The sequence below is a fragment of the Vulpes lagopus genome, chromosome 12 (assembly GCF_018345385.1).
Source record: "Vulpes lagopus strain Blue_001 chromosome 12, ASM1834538v1, whole genome shotgun sequence".
Taxonomy (NCBI): Eukaryota; Metazoa; Chordata; class Mammalia; order Carnivora; family Canidae; genus Vulpes; species Vulpes lagopus.
Window position 1 is genome coordinate 16,113,057 of NC_054835.1, and position 21,946 is coordinate 16,135,002.

General features: G+C 49.3%; 1 protein-coding gene across 1 annotated transcript in view; it reads right to left on the minus strand.

Annotated features, from left to right (window-relative positions):
* RPH3AL (rabphilin 3A like (without C2 domains)) overlaps window positions 1-21,946 on the minus strand; it is a 148,244-nt gene that overhangs the window by 83,545 nt on the left and 42,753 nt on the right. Inside the window, 1 exon segment of the mRNA XM_041724990.1 lies at window positions 4,113-4,224. Coding sequence (XP_041580924.1) covers window positions 4,113-4,189 — 77 coding nt within the window. The 5' untranslated portion in view covers window positions 4,190-4,224.

Here is a 21,946-nt window from a genome sequence, read left to right on the forward strand (position 1 = left end):
GCTCTGTCCCTTCCCAGCCGTGAGAATGTGGGCAGCTGCTCATCCCAGATTACCTGATCTGTCTCTTTAAAAGAAGCCATGCAGATTAAATGAGGCAGGGTATGCAAAGTGCTCTGCATATAGCAAATGCCCAATTGCTTAATCAGTGGTGGTTAATGATGATTACTGTAATTCTCATGGGTAGAACCATCAGGAATGGCTAGACCAAAGAGGCAGTGCTCATGAAGGGTTTTGCAGGATGAACAGGAACTTAGCCAATGGAAAGAAGGAGACGGTGTGCAGGCAGAGAAAGCCACATGTGCAAAGGTGCAAAGACATAATAGTCATGTGCTGCACCGAAGGTCTCCAGACTTCTAGACTGCTTATGTCTCCAATTCAAAGAGAAGCACTGCCCTAGGGGCACCTGGGTGGCTCAGGGGTTGAGCATCTGCCTTCAGCTCTGGTCGTAGTCCCAGGTCCTGGGATTGAGTCCCACATTGGGCTCCCTGCAGGGAGCCTTCTCCCTCTGCCAATGTCTCTGCCTGTTTCTCTGTGTGTCTCTTATGAATAAATAAAATATTAAAAAAAAAAAGCAGCACTGCCCTAGATCAATACTTTTGGAGCAGTCCTCATAGGGCTGGGGGATGCCAACAACGGGAAAGGAGTGGGGCTGGGGGACAGAGGAGGGGAGGCCAGTCCTTGGAAAGGGCAGGAGAGCACACACCCACCTTTCCTCCATCTCCCGGGCAGACTCAATGGGTTTAGGCCCTGAAAAGGAATACACTCCCATCCCAACCTGCATGTTTTCTCCACCTGAGCATTTGAGGGACCAGGCAGTTAGTGATTGGCCAGGATACCCTCCATGTGTGACCCCCTGGGCCAGGGAAGGAGAACTGGGAAACAGGGTCCTCAAGCTCAGAGCCGCACCACGTAGGGAAAAGGCAGGCCAAGGAGCACAGAAATGGGAAGGCATGGCACCACCCTGCATCCTGGGAGTACAGTTCTTACCCAGTTAGCTGTGGGCGTGGTGCCAGTCCAGGACATGGGACACCTCCTTTTGCACCAGACCCTCCTGTCATCCTATCAGGCAGGCCTCCCCTTGGGCCTCTCCTTTTCTCAGTGGGGTAAAGAGGCTGAGAGCAGTTAGATGGCTCTGTGAAGGCAAGTCAGAGGTTGGCCAGCCTCCTGACCCAAAGGAGTCCATGGCCAGTGGCTGCTGCCAGACCCTCCAGGCTTCCCTGGGGCATCCTCTCAGCCTCCTTTTCTGCCTCCATCTGGTCACCGACCAAGCCCTGACAATCTGTCCTCTCATTCAACCTCTTCCCCTGGCCCACTGCTCCTGTCCAGTCAGACTGCAATTCCCACATCTGGCCTTGGTTGCCTCTGAGCATCCTGTTCCCCTAAAGGCCCCACCATACTGCCAAAGGTGGCCAACTCCTGGCCAGCAAATGTAGCTGTGGTTGTAAGCTCCAAGGAAGAATCATCAGTGGCACCTGGCCCCCCCCCCATCTGTACGGCCCCCCATACAGTGCCCTCATCTCTCAGCTGCCCTGGCCTCACACAGGTTGCCAAAGCTGCCCCTAGTTCCTTGTGTTCTGGGTTGCAGCCAAGCCTTTGCTTATGCTGCACCCTCCATCTGCAGTGCCTGCCCACCTCCCAAACCTCCTGTCCACTAGGCTACTCCTGTTCTCTTTTAAACTTCTTTTAGGGGATGCCTGGGTGGCTCAGTCAGTTAAACGTCCAACTCTTGGGTTTGGCTCAGGTCATGATCTTGAATGGAGCCCCCTGTCAGGCTTCGTGCTCAGTGTGATATCTACTTGAGATTCTCTCTCTCCCTCTCCCTCTTACCAGCCCTCCCACTCACGCCCTCCTCCCAAAATAAATAAATAAAACCTTTAAAAAAAAGACTTCATTTAGATTCCTGATGAAGGGACACCTAGGTGGCTCAGTGGTTGAGCGTCTGCCTTTGGCTTAGGGCATGATCCTGGGGTCTTCGGATTGAGTCCAGCATCAGGCTCCCAGCAGGCAGCCTGCTTCTCCCTCTGCCTGTGTCTCTGACTCTGTGTGTGTGTGTGTGTGTGTGTGTGTGTGTGTCTCATGAATAAATAAACAAAACCTTAAAAAAAAAAAAGATTCCTGGTGAAGATCACCTTCAAGATGGGTTGAGTTCATTCTTAGAGTTCCCAGAAGGCCCAAGCATGGGTCCATCATGGGGATTAAACATTATTTCAAGGCCAGGTGGAATCCTCTGTCTCTTCCTCTAGAATGTGTCTGGAGGACCAGTCCTATACCATCTGGCCCCTGCCCACTTCCTCAACTTCCTTTTACCCTGCTTACCACCTCATTCTGCATTCAAGCCACACGGGCCTCCTGTCAGGCCCTCTATTCATTCTGTTCCTTCTACCTCAGGGCCTTTGCACATGTTCTTCCTTCTGTTTAGAATCTCCTTCCCCCTATGTCCATCTAATATTTATCCCTCCTCCAGGACTCAAACATCACATTCTCAGGCAAGCCTCTATATACCCCCAGATTAAGTCAACATCTGTCTTCACTCCACTGCCTGTTTCCACTGTAGAAGTAGCTACACATGGGTAATTACATGTATAATGTTCACGTCTCCCCATCAGTGCCTTAAGATGAAGGACCATGTTCATCTTGTTCACTGCTGTGCAATCAGTGCCTGGGACATAGTAGGGGTTTAGAAAATGTCTGATGGTTCTGGAGGACAGACCTGAGCTGAAGCCAGGGAACGTAACTTTCCCGGACCTCCCAGAGGAACCATCAGGGCACAGCACCCAGATGCAAGATTTGTAGTACTCTTCTTTACGGAGCCTGGCATTACAAGAAGCCTGGCATTACAAGGCAGCACACCCTGGGGAGGAGATAAAAACATTTGCTCTACTCAGAGATGCTACAACAGCTTCTGGCTGCTGCTGAGTGCAAGACGAGGTCAGGGAGAACTGATGGAAATGCCAAAGGGGCTGCCAGGGGTCACACTAGGCCCTGGTACAAGAGCACAGCTCTCCCCAGCTCCTTGTATCCTGCCAGGGAGGACACATCATCTTGCCTGGGATCAGAGCAGAGAGGGAGAGTGGCTGGCTTCTTCCCTGGTCTCTCCCCTATGGGGGCTGTGCAGGGACCAAACAGAGCTAAGCCATCCCAGTGAGAGGAACAAATTAACTGTTGCACAGAGATTCCTGCAAATGAGGCAGGACTCAACTCTTGGGCATTTTGGATTAGTTTTTCAATCTGTCTTTGATGTTTCAGCTCTGTCCCCCTGCAGGCCTATAACATCTAATTGCAAATTTCTTGAACTTGGTCCCATTTGGGAAATGCTGGCTTCCATAACTGGCATGGTTTGACAGATAGAGAGGCATTCTTGGGCTTACCAGACACCAGGGACCTCCAAATCCCTGGATAGATGGGGAAGACTGAAAGGCAGGAAAGGCATCCAGGAGGCCCAGGCCTCTGGCCACGGGAGGAAAGTAGGTAGAGATGGCCTAACCTAACTGCATCTGAGGGGCCACCAGGATGGGGCGGGGGGGACAGGAAAACTGGGATCCTAAGGGAAAAACAAGAATCAGAGAGACCCTGACAGGGCACAAAGGAGATTGGGGATGCTTCGAGGTGGACTATGTGTTTCAGCCCAGACGGCAACACTTCGTTCACTTAACAAGCCTTTACTCTGTCCTATAAGTGCCAGGCATTCACCATGAAGTAGGTATCCAAGTATCCAAGGCTTCCTGCCTCTGGGGGTTTGGGGACCAAAGGCTCAGTGATGGGGATTTATACTCTCAGCAGAGAAGGCAGAGGAAGTGGTTTGATCCCCTGTAGCCTGCTGTAGCCATGGGAGACAGGTGGGCCTAAGTTGTGGGTCCCAACCCTGCCATTGGGCAAGGGGCTCAACCTCCCTTTCTTCCTCATAAAAATGAGGGTCAATTCCATATGGCAGTTAAATAAGTGAATGGCTGTTAAGTGCTGACCGCGGGGCCTGGAGTGTGGTGTGCATTAGATATGCACTTGTCTCCAAATGGCTCTTTCTGAATCCCTGATATTGAGGCTTGCCCCTAAAAAGGAGGGAATTGGGGAGAGGTAGGGAAGGGAAGGCCGGGCAGGGCCTTGGAGGTACTCACTTGGCTCGCAGGGCGAGCTGCCGATCGTTGGGGCAAACCCATTGGTCGTTCCCACTACCAAAGATGGTGTCAGCCATGGCTTGGAGTGCCCAGCCAGGACAGAGAGTCACATCTGAGGTGAGAAGGGAAAAACAAAGAGCACATCATCAGCTGGGGTGCAGATGGCAGCTAGGGTCCCTCACGCACCAGGCACTCCCAGTGCATCCCCAAACCTGGCCGCCTGTGGATGCCTTGTCATCAGAATCCTCCAACTAAATACTGTTCCCTCAAAGCTCCTCTTTCAAAAGGATCATAATTCTGGGAGGGTTAACTAGGTGGCTCATATAGCTAAGTGACCAAATTGGACATGACTGGCAGGACATCACAAGTCAGAAGCAGAAAGAGGGGGGAAGAAGCACATCTCAGTAATCTTCAACTTGGCTGGCAGCCACCTGACTTCTGCTCCTCCCAAGCACAGCCCCTACTGTACTGAGCACAGTGCTTAGCAGGAGGGGCTAGGTCCAGGATGCACGCATCTAGACAACCTGGGGAACCCTTATACCACTCTCAAACCTGGGGGACCCATCATGGCACCTCCAGGCCCATGGTGCAGCTAAAATTGGCCATCTTCATGGATTCTTCTCCCCAGCATGTTCTGCTGGCCATCACAGTGCTCCCCAGAGCAGGAAGGAGGGTGGGGAGCAGCAGCTACAGCCAGGACTGCCACCCTGTACAACTGTAGGGGTACCCTGGCACAGTCCACCAGGACTACGATGAAGATGGTACCCTTGGGAATTCTGCAGAGAGCCAACCCTGCTCCAGAACTTCCTGTTGGTTTGACATGTACAGTCTAGCTCAGCTGCCTTTCTCCTTGTTATCAAGGCTATGACCAGCTCTTGGATTATCTAGTATAAGGCTACTGCTCACGTATTCTGAAAGGAGAGAGAGAGAGAGAGAGAGAGAGAGTGTTGGGGGGAGAAAAAAGGGGGAACTCAATCCCAGAGCAAAGATGAAAGCCTGCACTGAGTTATCCACACTCCCCTGGTCCAATCCAATCTAGACCAATAGATCTCAAACACAGGAATCCTTCCTTCATACTCTTAAAAATTACTGAATTTATTTTATTTTATTTTATTTTTAATTTTTATTTATTTATGATAGTCAGAGAGAGAGAGAGAGAGGCAGAGACACAGGCAGAGGGAGAAGCAGGCTCCATGCACCGGGAGCCTGACGTGGGATTCGATCCCGGGTCTCCAGGATCGCGCCCTGGGCCAAAGGCAGGTGCCAAACCGCTGCGCCACCCAGGGATCCCCCTGAATTTATTTTAAATTACTGAAATTAGTCTGGCAGTGCCTTAAATTTCTTTTAAAGATTTTACTTATTTATTTGATAGAGAGAGGGGGAGAGAACACAAGCAGAGGGAGTAGCAGGGGTAGAGGAAGGAACAGACTCCCTAAGCAGACAGCCTGATGTAGGGCTCCATCCCAGGACCCTAAGATCATGACCTGAGCCAAAGGTAGATACTTAACTGACTGAGCCATGAGGCATCCAGTGCCTTAAATGTTAAGTGGAATTGCCATATGACCCAGAAACTACTTCTAGGTATATATGCAAGAGAAGTAAAAACATGCCCACACCAAAACTTGTATATGGATGTTCATAGCAGCATTATTCACAACAGCCAAAAGTGGAAATAATTCAAATGTCTGCCAACTGATAAATGGATATCATATGGTGTATCTATACACAATGGAATATTATTTGGCCATAAAGGTGAAATACTGGTCAAAAAACAATAAACATATTAGATGCTCACATATTTTATTTAAAGAGCTATGTTTTCCAGGGGTCCCTGGGTGGCTCAGCAGTTTAGCACCTGCCTTTGGCCCAGGGTGTGATCCTGGAGTCTCAGGATCGAGTCGTGCGTCAGGCTTCCAGCATGGAGCCTGCTTCTCCCTCTGCCTGGGTCTCTGCCTCTCTCTCTCTCTCTCCCTCTGTCTCTCATGAATAAATAAAATATTTAAAAAATAAAAATAAAAAGTAATAAAAAGCTATATTTTCCATAACAAAACCAACTAGTAAAAATAACAGCTATGTATCACATTTTTAAAAATCTGTGTAATGTTTAGTTTAACAAAAGTCAGCTGGATGTTCATATCTGATTTCTTATTCAATCTTTTGTGATTATGTGGTTTTGTTAAAGTGCATGAAGGACATCTAGACTCTCACAAATATGTACTCCTGGAAAAAGGAGGAGTATTTTCACAGTCTTTCCAGTAAATTGTGGATATTCTTCTTTCATACTGTACCAGAATTCAACAGATGGTACTCTCTTAAAGATTAGTTCTAATGTGGCATCTGAAACCATACTAATGAACTTATCCTTTTCTGTATATTTGTGAGAGGATAGGATGCAGGATTTTATTATTATTATGAAAATAGTTTTGACCTTGTGGATTTCCTGAAAGGTGTTGGAGATACCCCCCGCCCCAGGGATCCCTGGATCAGTTTGAGACCTACTGTGCCAGACCAAGGTCACCGATTTTTATAATGACCAGCAGGGGGCAGCATGTTGACAGTAGCCTACTGATCCACACAGAGACCCAACCCATGACCTTGACTGCAGTGGTCTCTCTATCCCGTGTGTAGTACATCCAAGCACCTGCTCTCCTCTGTGGGCCACCTTGGAGAGAGCCCTGGGCACATCCAGACCCTAAAGAGCCACGTGTGGAGACCCCATGGCCAAGCCTGGCACTAGGATGCCACCATCCCAAAAGCCTCCTCAAATTGAAAGTCTTGACCTTCTCCCAAGTAAGGCTAACATATGATCCAGGAAAACAGAGAGAGTCAAAATGACACACTCATCAAACAAGTGCAAACCAGCATCTCACTTCCAGCCTTCAGTGCTCTATGGTTTGTTTTGCTGTTTTCCAGAATCTGTTATCTTGTGAATAGCACAATCACACTGCCAGGTGGGTGTGAAAAGCATTACTCTATTCCAAGTAAACGTTTAGAACATACATTCATAATGGGCTAACATTCATTAGCCCTGTTTATTATTTTTTTAAAAGAATACGAGTTTCAGGAAATTGAAGTGGGGCACCTGGGTGACTCAGTCAGTTGAGGGTCTGTCTTTGGCTCAGGTCATGATCCCAGGGTCCTTGGGACCTTGTCCCATGTTAGGCTCCCTGCTCAGTGGAGAGTCTGCTCCTCCTGTCTTCCACCACCCTGGGCTCTCACTCACTCTCTCTCTCAAATAAATAAAAAAAACCTTAAAAAAAAGAAAGAAAGAAAAGTGATGAGGGCCTCCCTGATCAGGAGGCTGTGCCTGGGTAAACTGGGCATCCAGTTGGCCACTTGTGATCATCTCACAGATGCCACCGCTCCTGCCACAACCTGCAGGGGGCGCTACATCCCGAGCCACAGCTCCCAGGACTGGAGGGTCCCAAGCCTTCCTGCCTGTCTAGTAGCAGCTGGACACAGTGAGGAAAGGGGTGGCCCCTTTGCTCTACTAGGCACCCCCATAGAAGAGGGGGCACACCAGTGGAGACCCCAGAAGTTTGGAGCAAGCCAGGGAACCTCAGGGTGGGAATTCCATCTTCTGCAGAAGCTTCTAAACAGTGAGTGTATGGAGCTGGCGTGGGGGGTTGAGGAGAAAGAAGGGGTCCTATGCTCTCACACTCAAACCCTCACCTCCTTTCTGGTGAGGACAGGTGGGGACATCCAGGAGAAGACAGCATCACTGGAGTAGAGAGGCAGCAGTTCTTCACAGGCCAAAATCAATCTTTAGGGAATGAGTCCCTTTTGTCCCCTTTGGATTACTTCTAAAGAGGGCAAAATCCTTAGGGATCACTGTCAAGAAAACCCTCAAGCTAACATTTATCCTTCCTCTGACTTATTTGAGTTCATTTTTAAAAAGATTTTTATTTATTTATTTGAGAGAGCCATTGAGAGAAAGCATGAGTGGGGGTAGGGTGGAGAGAGACAAGACTGCTGAGTGGAGAGCCCAATCCTGGGCTCCACCCCAGCACCCTAGGATCATGACCTGAGCCAAAGGCAGACACTTAACTGACTGAGCCACCCAGGTACCACAACCCCCCAACCCCTCGTTTGAGTTCTATTCCTCTTTTCTTTTGAAAACTTTAGCTCAAACAAGTCTGCAATGACTCACAGGCTACTCTGCTCTGTTCTTCCTGAATCTAATCACTGCTTTTCCTGTTGGACAGAAGAGAAACAAGAGAGGTTAAGAGACTGAGGCGAGGTCACACAGCTAAAACTGTGCTGGTCTACTAACCCTTCTTTCCATAGTAACATCTCTGCATTGGATCACCTTCTGCCATAGGGCAGAGGGAGGATTTGGGGTAAAAAAGGAAGGGGGGAAAAAGACTCCAAGAAGAGAGAAAAGAGACCCGAGAGAGTCTGGCTTTTATGCAGACCTACTGGAAGGCCAGGAACCAGTCAGTTATCTTCCTCGGGCCTCGGTTTTCTCATAGGTCCCCAAAAGGGCTGAGATGGACAGGCTGGAGATACTGCCCTGAGCAATCTGAGCTGTCAACCCTCCCTGCCAATCTGCGCAGGGAGGCACAGGGGGTGGAGGTGGGGAGACGGGAGACCGGACCTGGGGCAGGAGGCTGGTGGCTGCTCCAACCTGGGAGGTGGTAAGTGAGCCCCACCCTAGCCTAGTCCCCTGGGCGGGAGCAAGAAGGCATCCCTCTATCCCCCACCCAGACTGAGGAGGCGGAGGTCAACTCCCAGGCCTGGGGCTGTGAACACTGGCTGGCCAGGTCTTCAATGATGCTAAGATCCCGGCTGAGCATGTCCACAGGGGTGGCTCGGGGAGAGAACTGGGGCTTCTGCCCAGGCTGCACCTAACACACGTCTCCTAAGGCACACTTGTCCTCCACCCACACAGAGCAGCCTCGGGACAGATGGTGAGAGGGAAGGGCAGCTCCAGGAGCCACATTTTAAGAACTGCCAACAAAGGCAGCGTAGGTTCTCCAAATCTCTTCAGTCTGAACCACCAGCTTCCGGACTCTCCAGCCAAGCCCCATTCCCGGCTTCCTTAACCCTCTTCATCCAGAACCACTGTGTGCTCACACACCCTGGGCTGGGCCCCCCTCCATTGGGGACTCTGGGAAGAGGGCCAGGGAGGCCCCCTTCCCCAGACCTGTGCCCTCTTACGAGCTGGGTCCTTCAAGCTTCCAAAGAGCAGTGCTAGGGGAGCTGAATGTGGGCCACACCCTTGTCTTAACCAATGCTAATGCCTGGCCAAAAATCAACTGATGAGGGAACCACACAGGGGCTAGAAGGAGGCAAGTGGAAAGGGAGGAGATTCCCCCTGGCAATTCCCCAGGGGGAAAGAGGGACTCAGCCAAGGGCCTAGAGAGAAGGCCACAGGGTCTGTGGAAAGAGGGCTGCACGGAGCTCTGGCCTCCTCTGGAAACAAGGGGAGAACAGGCTGCTGGGGCCAGGCCTGTCCCTGAAATCCTTCCAGCTGTTAAGTGGGAAGGAGAGAGGTTATGTGGTGTGCATTTGTGCACGTGTGCACCTGTGTGTGTGTGCACATGTGTGTGTGTGTTCTGCTGAGGAAGGAAGACTTCCTGGGGGAGGTGGGCTCACACCTGGGGACCCAGAGTCCTGCTCTACTGACAGTCTGCTCCTCTCTCCTCCCCGACAGGCCTGTGGGCTCCTAGGGGCCTGTGTCTCCTCTCTCCATCCTGGAGCCCAGCACAGAGCCTGCTACAAAGCAGGTGCTCAGTGACTCTGTTGGGTGGAACTGACTTCATCAGAGAGATGGCTGTTCCCAGATAAGGAGTAATTCAGACAACAGAGCAGAGTTGGGTTCCAACCATGCTCTGTGACTTGTTCACTCACAAAACACTTTGTTCCTCAGGACTCCCCACAGGGTAGTCAGCACCCAGTGGCTTGGCAGCTGAGCCACCTCCCCTCAAGAGGCCAGCGTGCCCTAAGGTCTCCACTAGGACGTTGAGCCTCCAGGTGCCACCTTTATCTTGCTGAGTGAGGCTAGCCAAGCTAGCAGAGGCTGTGCCCTCAGGAGCCCATGGGCTCAGGGGGCCTCACGGTGTGTGTGGGGTGTGTGTGTGTGGGTGGAACCAGGAACCAGGAACAGGAAATGCCTGCCTAGGATTTCCTGATACATTTCAGGGTGGGGGAAGAAGGAGGTTCTGGAGCCTCCAGCAACTTTCTGAGGCAGATCTGTGAAAGCCAACTCATTCTTGCAGGAGACCTAATTCTCCTTTCCCTCAAGTCCAAAGCACATCACCCTGGGTGTTAGTCACCACCAGCAAACACTACAGTCATGGCTGGCCGTCTCTGAGGGGCAATGGCCATGACGCACCTGCACACAGCATCTCCTAGGCTCTACGGGGTATCACAGGGAAAAGCAGCCCACACACGTCATCACCCACCCAGAGGAAGACTCCTGACATCTCAACAGGAGGCCTCCCAATTTTATCCAGGTATTTCTGTAGAGATTTCAAATAAAATCGATTCTCACTACATGTCCTGTTTGCTGTTTTCTTCTCACGCTGTACTTTCTCACAGTATTAAAATTTCTCAAAAACATGGGTTTTAATTGTAACTTAGCATTCTGTATTTTATCATTTTCCTGCTTGGGAGCACACAGATTGTTTCCAATTTTGTTCTATTATATATTTTTAAAGATTTTATTTATTCATGAGAGATACAGAAAGAGGCAGAGACACAGGCAGAAGGAGAAGCAGGCTCCATGCAGGGAGCCCGATGTAGGACTCGATTCCAGGTCTCCAGGATTACACCCTGAATTTAAGGCAGATGCTCAACCGCTGAGTCACTGAGGCCTCCCTGTTCTATTATGTTTATATTCAACACAAAAATAGGTATCAGGGAGATGAACCTCTGTGCCTATCTCTGATCATTTCCTTAGTACAAATTCCTCAAAGGCAAAGTATACTTTTTCTCTAATATATTGTTGAGGCAACTTTTACCACATTGACATTTATAGCCGCTCAAAGCCATCACTCACAGGCCTCACCCTACTCTCTTGAAGGTGCTTCTAGAATGGTCCACTTCTTCTTCTTGTAGTGACAGAATTGTAGCTCTGTCTTATTGGCCTCATGTGGATTTTGTATTTTCCATCCCAAGATTCCAAGATGGAAAAGCCTATCTGGAACACTCCCAAGTTGGTTTTATAATGCACATAGTCCTGTAATCACTAAAAAGGCCTTCTCTCTGGACGCCTGGGTGGCTCAGCAGTTGAGCATTTGCCTTTGGCTAGGAGCGTGATCCTGGAGTCCAGAGATCGAGTCCCACATCAGGCTCCCTGCACAGAGCCTGCTTCTCACTCTGCCTGTGTCTCTGCCTCTCTCTTTCTGTGTCTCTCATGAATAAATAAAATCTGTAAAAAATAAAATAAATAAAATAAATAAAATAAGATAAAATAAAAAAGGTCTCCTCTCCACAAACATTCATATCTACTTGAAAGAAACCTTCTGCCCCTTAAAGGGTTTCATGCGCTCAGAATCCAGTAGAGTGAACACAGAGGTGAACACAGAGCCCCAAGTGACCCAGGTGGTCACAGAACCTCCAGCCAATGTTCTCCAAAAAGGGCCAGGGGCTCTCCCTCCACCCCAGGTTCCTGGTGAGGATGAGATAAAAGCACACTCCTGGGATACCTGGGTGGCTCAATAGGTTAAGCATCTGCCTTTGGCTCAGGTCATGATCCTGGGGTCCTGGGGTTGAGCTCTGCATCCGGCTCTCCGTTCCACAGAGTCTGCTTCTCCTTCTGCCCCTGCTCATGTTCTCTCACTCACTCTCTCTCAAATAAATAAATAAAATCTTTAAAAAAAAAAAAAAAGCACCCAGAGCAGCATAATCGTCACTAATCACCCAAGAAAACACCGTTGTCAGACCCCCAACCTTCCAAAACTTACAACTGCTTTAACAGAGCTGGGAAACACTGCAGCCCACACTCTCTCTGAGGTAACAGAGGGTGGTGAGCTACCAAACAATCTGCCCTTTGAGAAGGATTACACACACACACACACACACACACACACACACACACACACACCCTGGGGCTCTCTGCTCTGCCTTCCAGGGCCAGGATGGGGATGAGAGGCAACTGCCCTCGTTACCAAAGCTAATAACCTGTCCTTGATGTGCTTCAGTCTCCTGCCTTTGGACCCTGGCATTTTCTGCCTCCTTGATTTTGTTGATGACTCCCCCAGGTGTGGATAGACAACTTTGTGGAAAGAGAAGAAATGATACAGAGAAAACAGTAGGAACAAACCAGGCCAAATGGACAGGCTCAAAGAGACCACAGGGTCTAGGAGGGGACACCACATGCAAAGGCAAATACAAGTCAGCAGCAAGCACAGTACACGGCTGCTCCAAACAGCCAGTGAGAGGATAAGTGAACACGCGTCTCTCCATATGAGGCGCGGGAGGTTTTTCTCACTGCCGAAGCACAATGAATGAAATGTGGGGTCCAGCCAAGAGCCACAGACAGCTGACCCACCGACTTAGGAACAATAAATAAGTGCTGTAAACTGTCAAGTTTGGGGGTGGTTGTCATGGGGCATTATCACGGAAACATATAACTGATACAAATTATATCTGGTAAATAAAATCCCGACCTGGACCTCAATATCCAGCCAAACCCCTCCTAGAGCTGTCTGGAGTTTGACTTTCAAAACTGTGAGTGGTGAGGGGATCCCTGGGTGGCGCAGCGGTTTGGCGCCTGCCTTTGGCCCAGGGCGCGATCCTGGAGACCCGGGATCAAATCCCACGTCGGGCTCCCGGTGCATGGAGCCTGCTTCTCCCCCTGCCTGTGTCTCTGCCTCTCTCTCTCTCTGTGCGGCTATCATAAAAAAAAAAAAAAAAAAACAAGACAAAACTGTGAGTGGTGAGAAGGCCGATAGACCAGGTGAGGGAGGCAAACAGGAGACACGAGGGGCCAACAGAATCCATTTACTCCCGCCCTCACTCTGTCCAGAGTGAGGACAGAGGGTTGAGGAAGGGCCTGGAGCCTTCTCAGGTGGCCAGTGCCGGGCTGGAAAAGAGGCTTCATCCTGGTGCCAAGTCTGAGCCAACATCCAGAGAGCTGCCCTGGGAAGGATTCAGAGCCTGTATCCAGCCTCTGGGGGAACATGTGCCTTTAACCATGCCTGCCCGGGGCTGTGTGCCTTTAACCATGCCTGCCCGGGGCAGCCTGGGAGAGGGGCTATACATCCGCTACTGTCTAGTTTGCCATCCCAAGACAAGCTAGCTGTGATGGGCCAGGGTAGAGGGTGGGGAGCAGACGAGGTAGGGAAATGGAGGGAGAAAAAGCAGAGATGAATATAAAAAATACTTGCCCCCAAGCTGGTGCTTCCCAAGGCCTCCAAGATGCCTGTAAGAGCCCTCAGCTCTACGCCCAGGTATTAATATTCCAGGGAACCCTTAGCAACAGGCCCTGACATCTGTTCTGTTACCATGATATGGGCACCATGCTAATAGCAAGATAAGGTGAGCTGAGACATCTACCTTTCCTCCACCTGTCACACCACACCAGGAGGATGAAAGATCCAGACCGGAAGCCTCAAAGGCCTGTCTGAAACCAGAAGGAATCTCTCTATGGTGTCTTGGGCTAATTATGCATGAGGCAAGGCTTGAGGGCTTGGGAGATGAGGCAGGAATCCCGAGGAAGCTAGTGCCTGACAAACGTCCCTAGAACCCACTCTGTCAGCAGGCGTCCTGACAGATCTGCTTCCTTGGATGACTCTTCACCCCTCCCTGTTCACTTCTTGATCTCTCCTGCCCTGATTGTGGCAAAAGCCTTTGGACCTCCTGAGGCCTCACGCCCTTCCCTTGCAGCCAGAGAGGTCTTCCTTAAAGCTCAGGTTAGGACATGTCCCTTGTTCAAAAACCTTCGATGGCTCCCTACTGCCAAAGGAAAAAAACCCAGAAGCCACACTCAAGGTCATCCATGATCTGGCCCGAGCTACCCTTCCAGTCTCACCAATTACTGCATCCCTCCATAAAACTCACACTCCAGCCACTGGGCACCTGGACACATCCTGACTGCTCGGCTCTTTCTCCAGAACTTCACATGTAAAGTGTCATTCCTGCACACTGTCTACCTGCAGAGGCCTGGTACCACCTCCTCCGGGAATTCCCTCCCTCCTTCCCATCCAGCTCCTGTTTGGATTCTACCTCCCTTGCCTTCCCACAGCATTTCATCCCCCTTTGTATCCTGGGGGTCTTTACCTCCGTCACATGTATGAAGACCACAGCTCCCAGGACACACCTCAGTGTCCCGGGGCTAGCACAGTGCTCAGAACTTAGCAGGTATGCGTACACTTTTGTGGACCCAACACTAACTTTCAAGAGTTTACCGCAGACCAGGGACTAACACCTGGCCTCCCTGGTCTTGAACCAAAGGCCCCACAGTGTGACCCTCGCATTTCCTCAAACACACACAGGCCCATCCACTGCATGGGCCTCAAGCATCCTGCCTCTGGCCCCCTCTGCAAAGTGGTTTTCCCCAACTAGAACCACAGGAAATATAGAAGGACCCCAACTCTTGAGAATAGTCAACCATACCAGATCTGGGCACAAAGGCACAATTAATATCACAAATAACAAATGACTCAGAAAAGGGTTTATGGCAAAATTAGCTTCAAGAAGTAGAATGAGTGGTAGACACAATGATAGCACGATATCCCCAACATGTACCCATGTGGGAAATGCAGAGTCCCTGTATTAGAGGAGTACAGTGTGGCACTGTGGGTGAATTTATTTCAGCAATATTTTCCAAGGATAAGTTAGGCACCCTACCTGTCCTTCTGGCTCCTGCCCACATTCCTCATTCTAGGTGGGGCTCTGTAAGACCCAGCAGCCCCTGCTTGCATTCCCACAGCCTTTCTTGTCTGTGGTCTTCCAGGCCAGCCAATCCTGGACACCCTGTGGCCTGTTCCGTGGCTTATCCCCACTGAATCACAGAGCTGAGTCTGCTGTGGTCCTCAGAAAGGCAAGAAGCAGGTACTTTTGGCTCCATTGCCCTCATTCATTCAACAAGCCAGCCCTGAGTGTTGTTGACCGTATGTCTGAGTCTGCTGCTGGGTGAGCTGGGGCAGTTCTTTGTGCCCCCCAGAAAGTCTCAAGTGATAGGAGGCCTCCCTGATGTCGGCAGGGCCTCCCCCTACGGAAGTGAATCCTCATCCACAATGCCCACTCTGCTGGGCCCAAGCCCCTGCCTGTCTTTTTGTCTAACCGAAACCGTTTTCTTATTCCCAGGATGAAATGCTATGGAAAGCCTCCAACCAAAATGAGATGCAAAGCATCCCACTTCTTCTCCCTCTCACTTCTAGAGCCAGCCCTCCAATTTTAACAGCCACAAGCTCTGCCTACATGCCCCTAGAGGCACAGCTTGCTTTTGTCATTTCTGAAAGGTCTAAAACAAGGCAGGGACATGTCCTAGATCAAAGCAGGCACTGTTGGTGGGGGCCCACTACCTAGTAACCAGACCCCCTGGGCCAGACACAACCTGCAAGCATACAGAAGGAGGGAAGCTTCACAGGCTGGCTGCCAGGCCCCAGCAGTGGGCCATCCCCCACGGGACCACACAGCATCAGTCTCCTAGGGCTGCTCCATCTGTTTACCACAAACTGGGAGGCTTACACAGTTCTGGAGCTCAGAAGTCCAAAGCTGAGATGTTGATGGGGCCAAACTCTCTCTGAAGGACCTAAAGAGGAATCTGCCCCATGCCTCTCTCTTGGCTGCTGGGGTTTACACAGCAATCCTTGATGCTCCTTAGCTTGAAGCTGTGTCATTCCAGTCTCTGTCTTCATCTTCACATGGTCTTCTTCCCCTGTGTCTTTCACGATACAGGAAGGAGACAGGGAGACTCCAGGGTGACCTCCCCATAACCAATGACAACTGCAGTGCCCTCATTTCCCAATAAGGCCACGTTCAGAGGGGCTGGGGCTGGGAATTCAACATATCCCTCTGGGGGACAGAATTCAACCTGCAACACAGGGCAATGCCAGAAACCGAAGCCCTCCCTGCCCTGGGGGGAGGGCCCTTGCCTGTGTACGCACAGTTGGTCTAAAATGCCCCCTGGAATTTCTTAGTGCAGAAAACTAGGAGAGGAATCTAAATCTAAGAAAGCCATCACAGTTGATTCAAAGTGAGGATTCAAGAAAACAATCTCCTTTTGGTCATTGCTTCTCTTGGGAGCTCTTAACAGGGGAGCCATGAACTCAGATGGGAATAAGTTATACCTTTATTTTCATTAACCTGCAACTGAAATTGTCTATTTTCTTTCACTATGAATGTAGGCAACACATCACAGTCATATCATCAGTACCCGTGGCTCGGTGGTTAACAGATCAACAGATATTTACATATCACAGAATTGCAGATATCTCAAAATATTATTCATGTTCATCGCTACTTCAAAATTAGAATAGTTATTAGACCTATTGTGAAGTCGTTTATTTAATGATTCAAAAACGAAGGATATAGATTACTGTATCTAAAGCTTGTTTTTAAAAAAATATTCTGATAACTCTAAGTCAATATAATTAGCTCCTCTGTAATCCTGTTTGTGCATTTAAAATCATTATCTGGGGATCCCTGGATGGCGCAGCGGTTTAGCGCCTGCCTTTGGCCCGGGGCACGATCCTGGAGGCCCGGGATCGAATCCCACGTTGGGCTCCCAGTGCATGGAGCCTGCTTCTCCCTCTCTCTCTCTCTCTCTCTCTGTGACTAGCATAAATAAATAAAAATTTTTTTAAAAAAAGTAAAAAAAAAATAAATAAATAAAAAATAAAATCATTATCTTGGGGTCCCTGGGTTGCTCAGTAGTTTAGCACCTGCCTCCAGCCCAGAGCGTGATCCTGGAGTCCCAGGATCGAGTCCTGCATTGGGCTCCCTACATGGAGCCTGCTTCTCCCTCTGCCTGTGTCTCTGCCTCTCTCTCTTTCTCTCTCTCTCTCTCTCTGTCTCTCATGAATAAATAAATTAAATCTTTAAAAAAAATCATTATCTCGAGAAAGGTTCCACAGGATTCACCAGACTATCAAAGAAAGGTGGTCGATGGCACAAAAAAAGAACAGGAGATAGAATTAGAGCTTGATTAACATTACCAGGAGAAAACAAGCTTCCAGGATAATCAGGTATCTGTGGCCCCAGGGACTCTGCTCAGAAAATGCTCAAGTCCTCCAGGGCCACCAGGCACCTGGCTTGGGGTACACAGTAAAGGGTGTTAGTGCTGCTTATCTTTTAGTGCAGAAAGGCAAGCCTGGGGATCCCTGGGTGGCGCAGCGGTTTGGCGTCTGCCTTTGGCCCAGGGCGCGATCCTGGAGACCCAGGATCGAATCCCACGTCGGGCTCCCGGTGTATGGAGCCTGCTTCTCCCTCTGCCTGTGTCTCTGCCTCTCTCTCTCTCTCTCTCTCTCTGTGTGACTATCATAAATAAATAAAAATTAAAAAAAAAAAAAAAAAAGAAAGGCAAGCCTGCTTCCATGGATGTAATTTGTGTGTGTCTGAAAAGTCGTAGACAAACAATTTTTGCAAAGGAAATCTGAGTTTAGTTCCCACCTGGGAGCAGCTTGTTGGAGGAGCCCAGTAGAAACTTCTCTGTGAAGCAGAGAAACCTCTGGAAGGAAAGCATGTTCACCCCTTCTCACCTGCTTGGTAAAGTCCCAATCTTCAGGTATGCTGCCAGAGGCAGTCCTCCAGGTCCCTGGATCAGCTTCTGCACTGCTGCCACCCCCAGTGCCCCCCCCCCCCGCCAGTCCTGCTAGGACACCAGCTCTCAGGTGGTTCTTTTCAGGCTCTGCCAGGTACTTCTCCACTCTTCTTCCACCCACTTCACCAGAGCCTGGGTGGGAACCCTGGCCCTGGCTATTTGTTTAAAGCCAGCAGCCAAGGCAAGCCCCAGCTGACCTAGCCTGCTATCTGCCAGCCAGCTGTCCCCTCTCGTTCATGGAAACACAAACAGACGTTTCTCTGTTCCAACTTCAAGGTTAAGTACTGCGCTGCCAGGTGCCAGCTGTCAACTTCTCTGCGTCTCCCTGTTCCCCTGGTAGAGGCTTAGACCCCAAACAAATAGGGATGCCCTGATAAATGCCCATGGTGAGGACTGCTAAGGACTCCGGATGAGAGAGGGGATCATCCCCAGAGCATGGCATAGCACAGAGGAGATGAGCAGGGAAAAAGCCAAACAGGACGACCAGCATCTTGCCATAGTTTTTGAGGATTTTAGAAGCAGCCTACAAATTAAAATGTATCTGCAAATGTTCATCCCTGGCCCTGAGCTATCTGATTGGAAAGGGAAAGCCATTGGCTTTACAGGGCATGGACAACCTGCCAGTACTTGCCGTAGGCTGACCTACTGAAATTCATCACAATCCCTAAGGGAATGGCTTGACCATCATCCCCTTCCAGAGAAGGAGCCTGAGACTAGACACAAGAGCTGCAGCCTCAAGGCCATCCAGCTGGCCCCTGGCCCTTTCTGTCACCCTCTCTGTCCCCCAAGGAGCCCTGGCTATGGCATGTGACATCTAATGAAAACAACAGACCCAACCATCTTCTGTGTTCCCAGCACAAGGGAGTATGCCAGGAGTTCAAAGAAACTGAGACATGGAGAAACTGGCCAAACAGTTCTGAAAAGGCTCAGGGTTACCTGGGTCATAGCAGCACTTGCAGGCTGCTCTGGCCCAGTCTATGGCCCACAGAGCAGTGTGGCACAAAGTCACAGGTCTGTGACACCCCTGATCCCCACCATTCCCACTACCTAGCCCAGGAGCTCACCCAGACCCCAATCACCCTCTGATCCTAAGTGGTTCACCTGTCCAGGCTCCCCCGCCCAGATGTAACCTACCCTGCTACTAGAAGGGCCCGACAAAGGCCAGGCTCTACTTAGACACTTCCAAATCAAGCCCAACATCTTCACCCAGAAGTTCATGGTCATCCACAGGCTCTACTCTACCTTGCCAAATTTGTCTCCAGACACACTTGGCATCATCCCCTGTGTCTAAGCCCACCCCTCCTCCAGGCTCCCTCTCCCTGCCCCCTCCTCCATACCCACTATCCCAGCCTGAAGCAACTACTCCCTCCTTGACATCTTCATAAACACTTACTTTTTACCCCTTCCCAGCATGTGCCAATTTCTGATGGCTTATGAATGTGTCTGACTTTTCCTATCGGACCAAAAGCTCCCTGGGAGTGGGACAAGACTCATGCCTGGACGATGCTCAAAACACGTGCAATGGAATAGAATTAAGAGTCTAGTAATAAACCCATACATCTATGATCAACTGATTTTAGACAAAGGTGTCAAGACCATTCAATGGGGAAAGGAGACTCCTTTCAACAAATGCTGCTGTGACAACAGGGTAGCCATATGCAGAAGTATGAAGTTGGACCCTTACCTCACACCATTTAAAAATAGTAACTCCAAATGGATTGAAGAACTAACACTTCAAAACTCTTAGAAGAGGGACACCTGGGTGCCTCAGTGGTTGAGTGTCTGCCTTTGGCTCAGGGTATGATCCCGGAGTTCTGGAATCGAGTCCCACATCAGGCTCCCTGCATGGAGCCTGCTTCTCCCTCTGCTTGTGTCTCTGCATCTCTCTCTGTATCTCTCATGAATAAATAAATAAAATATTTTTAAAAAAACTCTTAGAAGAAAATATAGGGGCAAATCTTTTTTTAAAAGATTTTGTTTATTTATTTATTTGAGAGAGAGAGAGTATGAGCAGGGAGAAGGGCAGAGGCAGAAGGAGAAGAAGACTCCCCACTGAGCAGGGAGCCCAATGTGGAGCTCAATCCTAGAACCTTGAGAATGACCTAAGCTGAACACAGAAGCTTAACTGACTGAGCTACCCAGGCACCCCTATACGGGTAAATCTTTACAACCTCAAATTTAGCAGCAGTTTCTTAGATATGACACTAAAAGCATAAGGAACAAAAGAAAAAAAAACCAGAAAATTTGGCCATCATCAACATTAAAAACTTCAGTGCACCAAAGGGCACTCTCGAGAAGGTGAAAAGATAACTCATAGAATGGGATAAAATAATTTGCAAATCTGGGCAGCCTGGGTGGCTCAGCAGTTTAGCGCCACCTTCAGCCCAGGGCCTGAACCTGGAGACCTGGGATAGAGTCCCACGTCGGGCTCCCTACATGGAGCCTGCTTCTCCCTCTGCCTGTGTCTCTGCCTCTCTCTCTCTCCCCCTGTGTCTCATGAATAAATAAATACAATCTTTTAAAAAAATTTCTCATTAAAATTCTTATTAGGGACATCTGGGTGGCTCAGTGGTTGAGCGTCTGCCTTTGGCTCAGGGCTGTGATCCTGAAGTACTGGGATCGAGTCCTGCTTCAGGCTCCCTGCATGGAGCCTGCTTCTCCCTCTGCCTGTGTCTCTGCCTCTGTGTGTGTGTGTGTGTGTGTGTGTGTGTGTGTGTGTGCCTCTCATGGATAAATAAAATCTTTAAAATAAAATAAAATCTTAAAAAACAAAAAAAGTTAAATACAGAATTACCATATGACTCAAGGGCTCCACTGCTAGGTGTGTCCCCCAAAGAATGTTCATAGCAACACTGTCTACAATGGCCAAAAGGCTGTGGGAACAACCCAATGTCCATTAGCAAATGAGCAGATAAACAAAATATGGTAAAACCATTCAGTGGAATACTGCTCGGCCATAAAAAGGAACAAAGTCCCAATTCATGCTACGACATGGGTGAACCTTGAAGATGTGATGCCAAAAGAAGCTGGCCACAAAAGACTGCATGCCATATGACTGTTCATGTGAAATGTCCAAAACAGGCAAATCTATAGAGATAGAAAGTAAATTAGTGGTTGCCCAGGGCTTATGGGGGAAGAGGGCAAGTAACAGCGAAAGGATACTAGGTTTACCTTCACAGTGATGAAAATGTTCAAAAACTGGTTGTGGTGAGGGTTGCCCCATCTGTGACTATACTTCAACCCACTGAATTGTATGTTGTTGTTGTTGTTGTTTTAAGATTTTATTTATTTATTCATGAGACACAGAGAGAGAGAGAGATAGGCAGAGACACAGGCAGAGAGAGAAGTAGGCTCCATGCAGGGAGCCTGATGTGGGACTCGATCCCGGGATTCCAGGATCACGCCCTGGGCCAAAGGTAGGTGCTAAACTACTGAGCCACCCAGGGACTCCCTGGGTGTTTTTTTTTTTTAATTGTATATTTTAAATGGGTGATCTGCATGATATGTGAATTATATCTCAATAAAGCTGTTTAAAAAATCATGGGGCACAGTGAATTAACTAGTGTCTGAACAAGATAGCCAGTACACAGTCTCCAGGGGGCAAAGAGCTTGCCACTTATATTACCATCCACCCCTGCTGGTCTGGGGCCAGATTAACTGTAAATTAACCTCAAAACAAAACAAAACCACACAACAGATGGTGCATTTGTGAAAACATTGCAGGAGAGGGGTAAGGAAGAGAAAGAGAGAGAGAAAGCAAATATGGTCAAATGCTAAGAATTACTGAATCTTGGCGGAGGGATAACAAGTTTTCTTTTCTTTCTTTTTTTTCTTTTTTAAAGATTCTATTTATTTATTCATGAGAGACACAGAGAGAGAGGTAGAAGCACAGGCAGAGGGAGAAGCAGGCTCTATGCAAGGAGCCTGATGTGGGACTCGATCCCGGGGCTCCGGGATCATGCCCTGAGCCAAAGGCAGATGCTTAACTGCTGAGCCACCCAGGCGTCTGACACATTTTCTTTGTACTATTGGTCTAGCTTTTCTGTAATGGTGGAAAACTTTCACAATAAAAGCTTTCATAATGAGCTCTCAATGGTTAAAGTTGGAATGATTTGGGCAA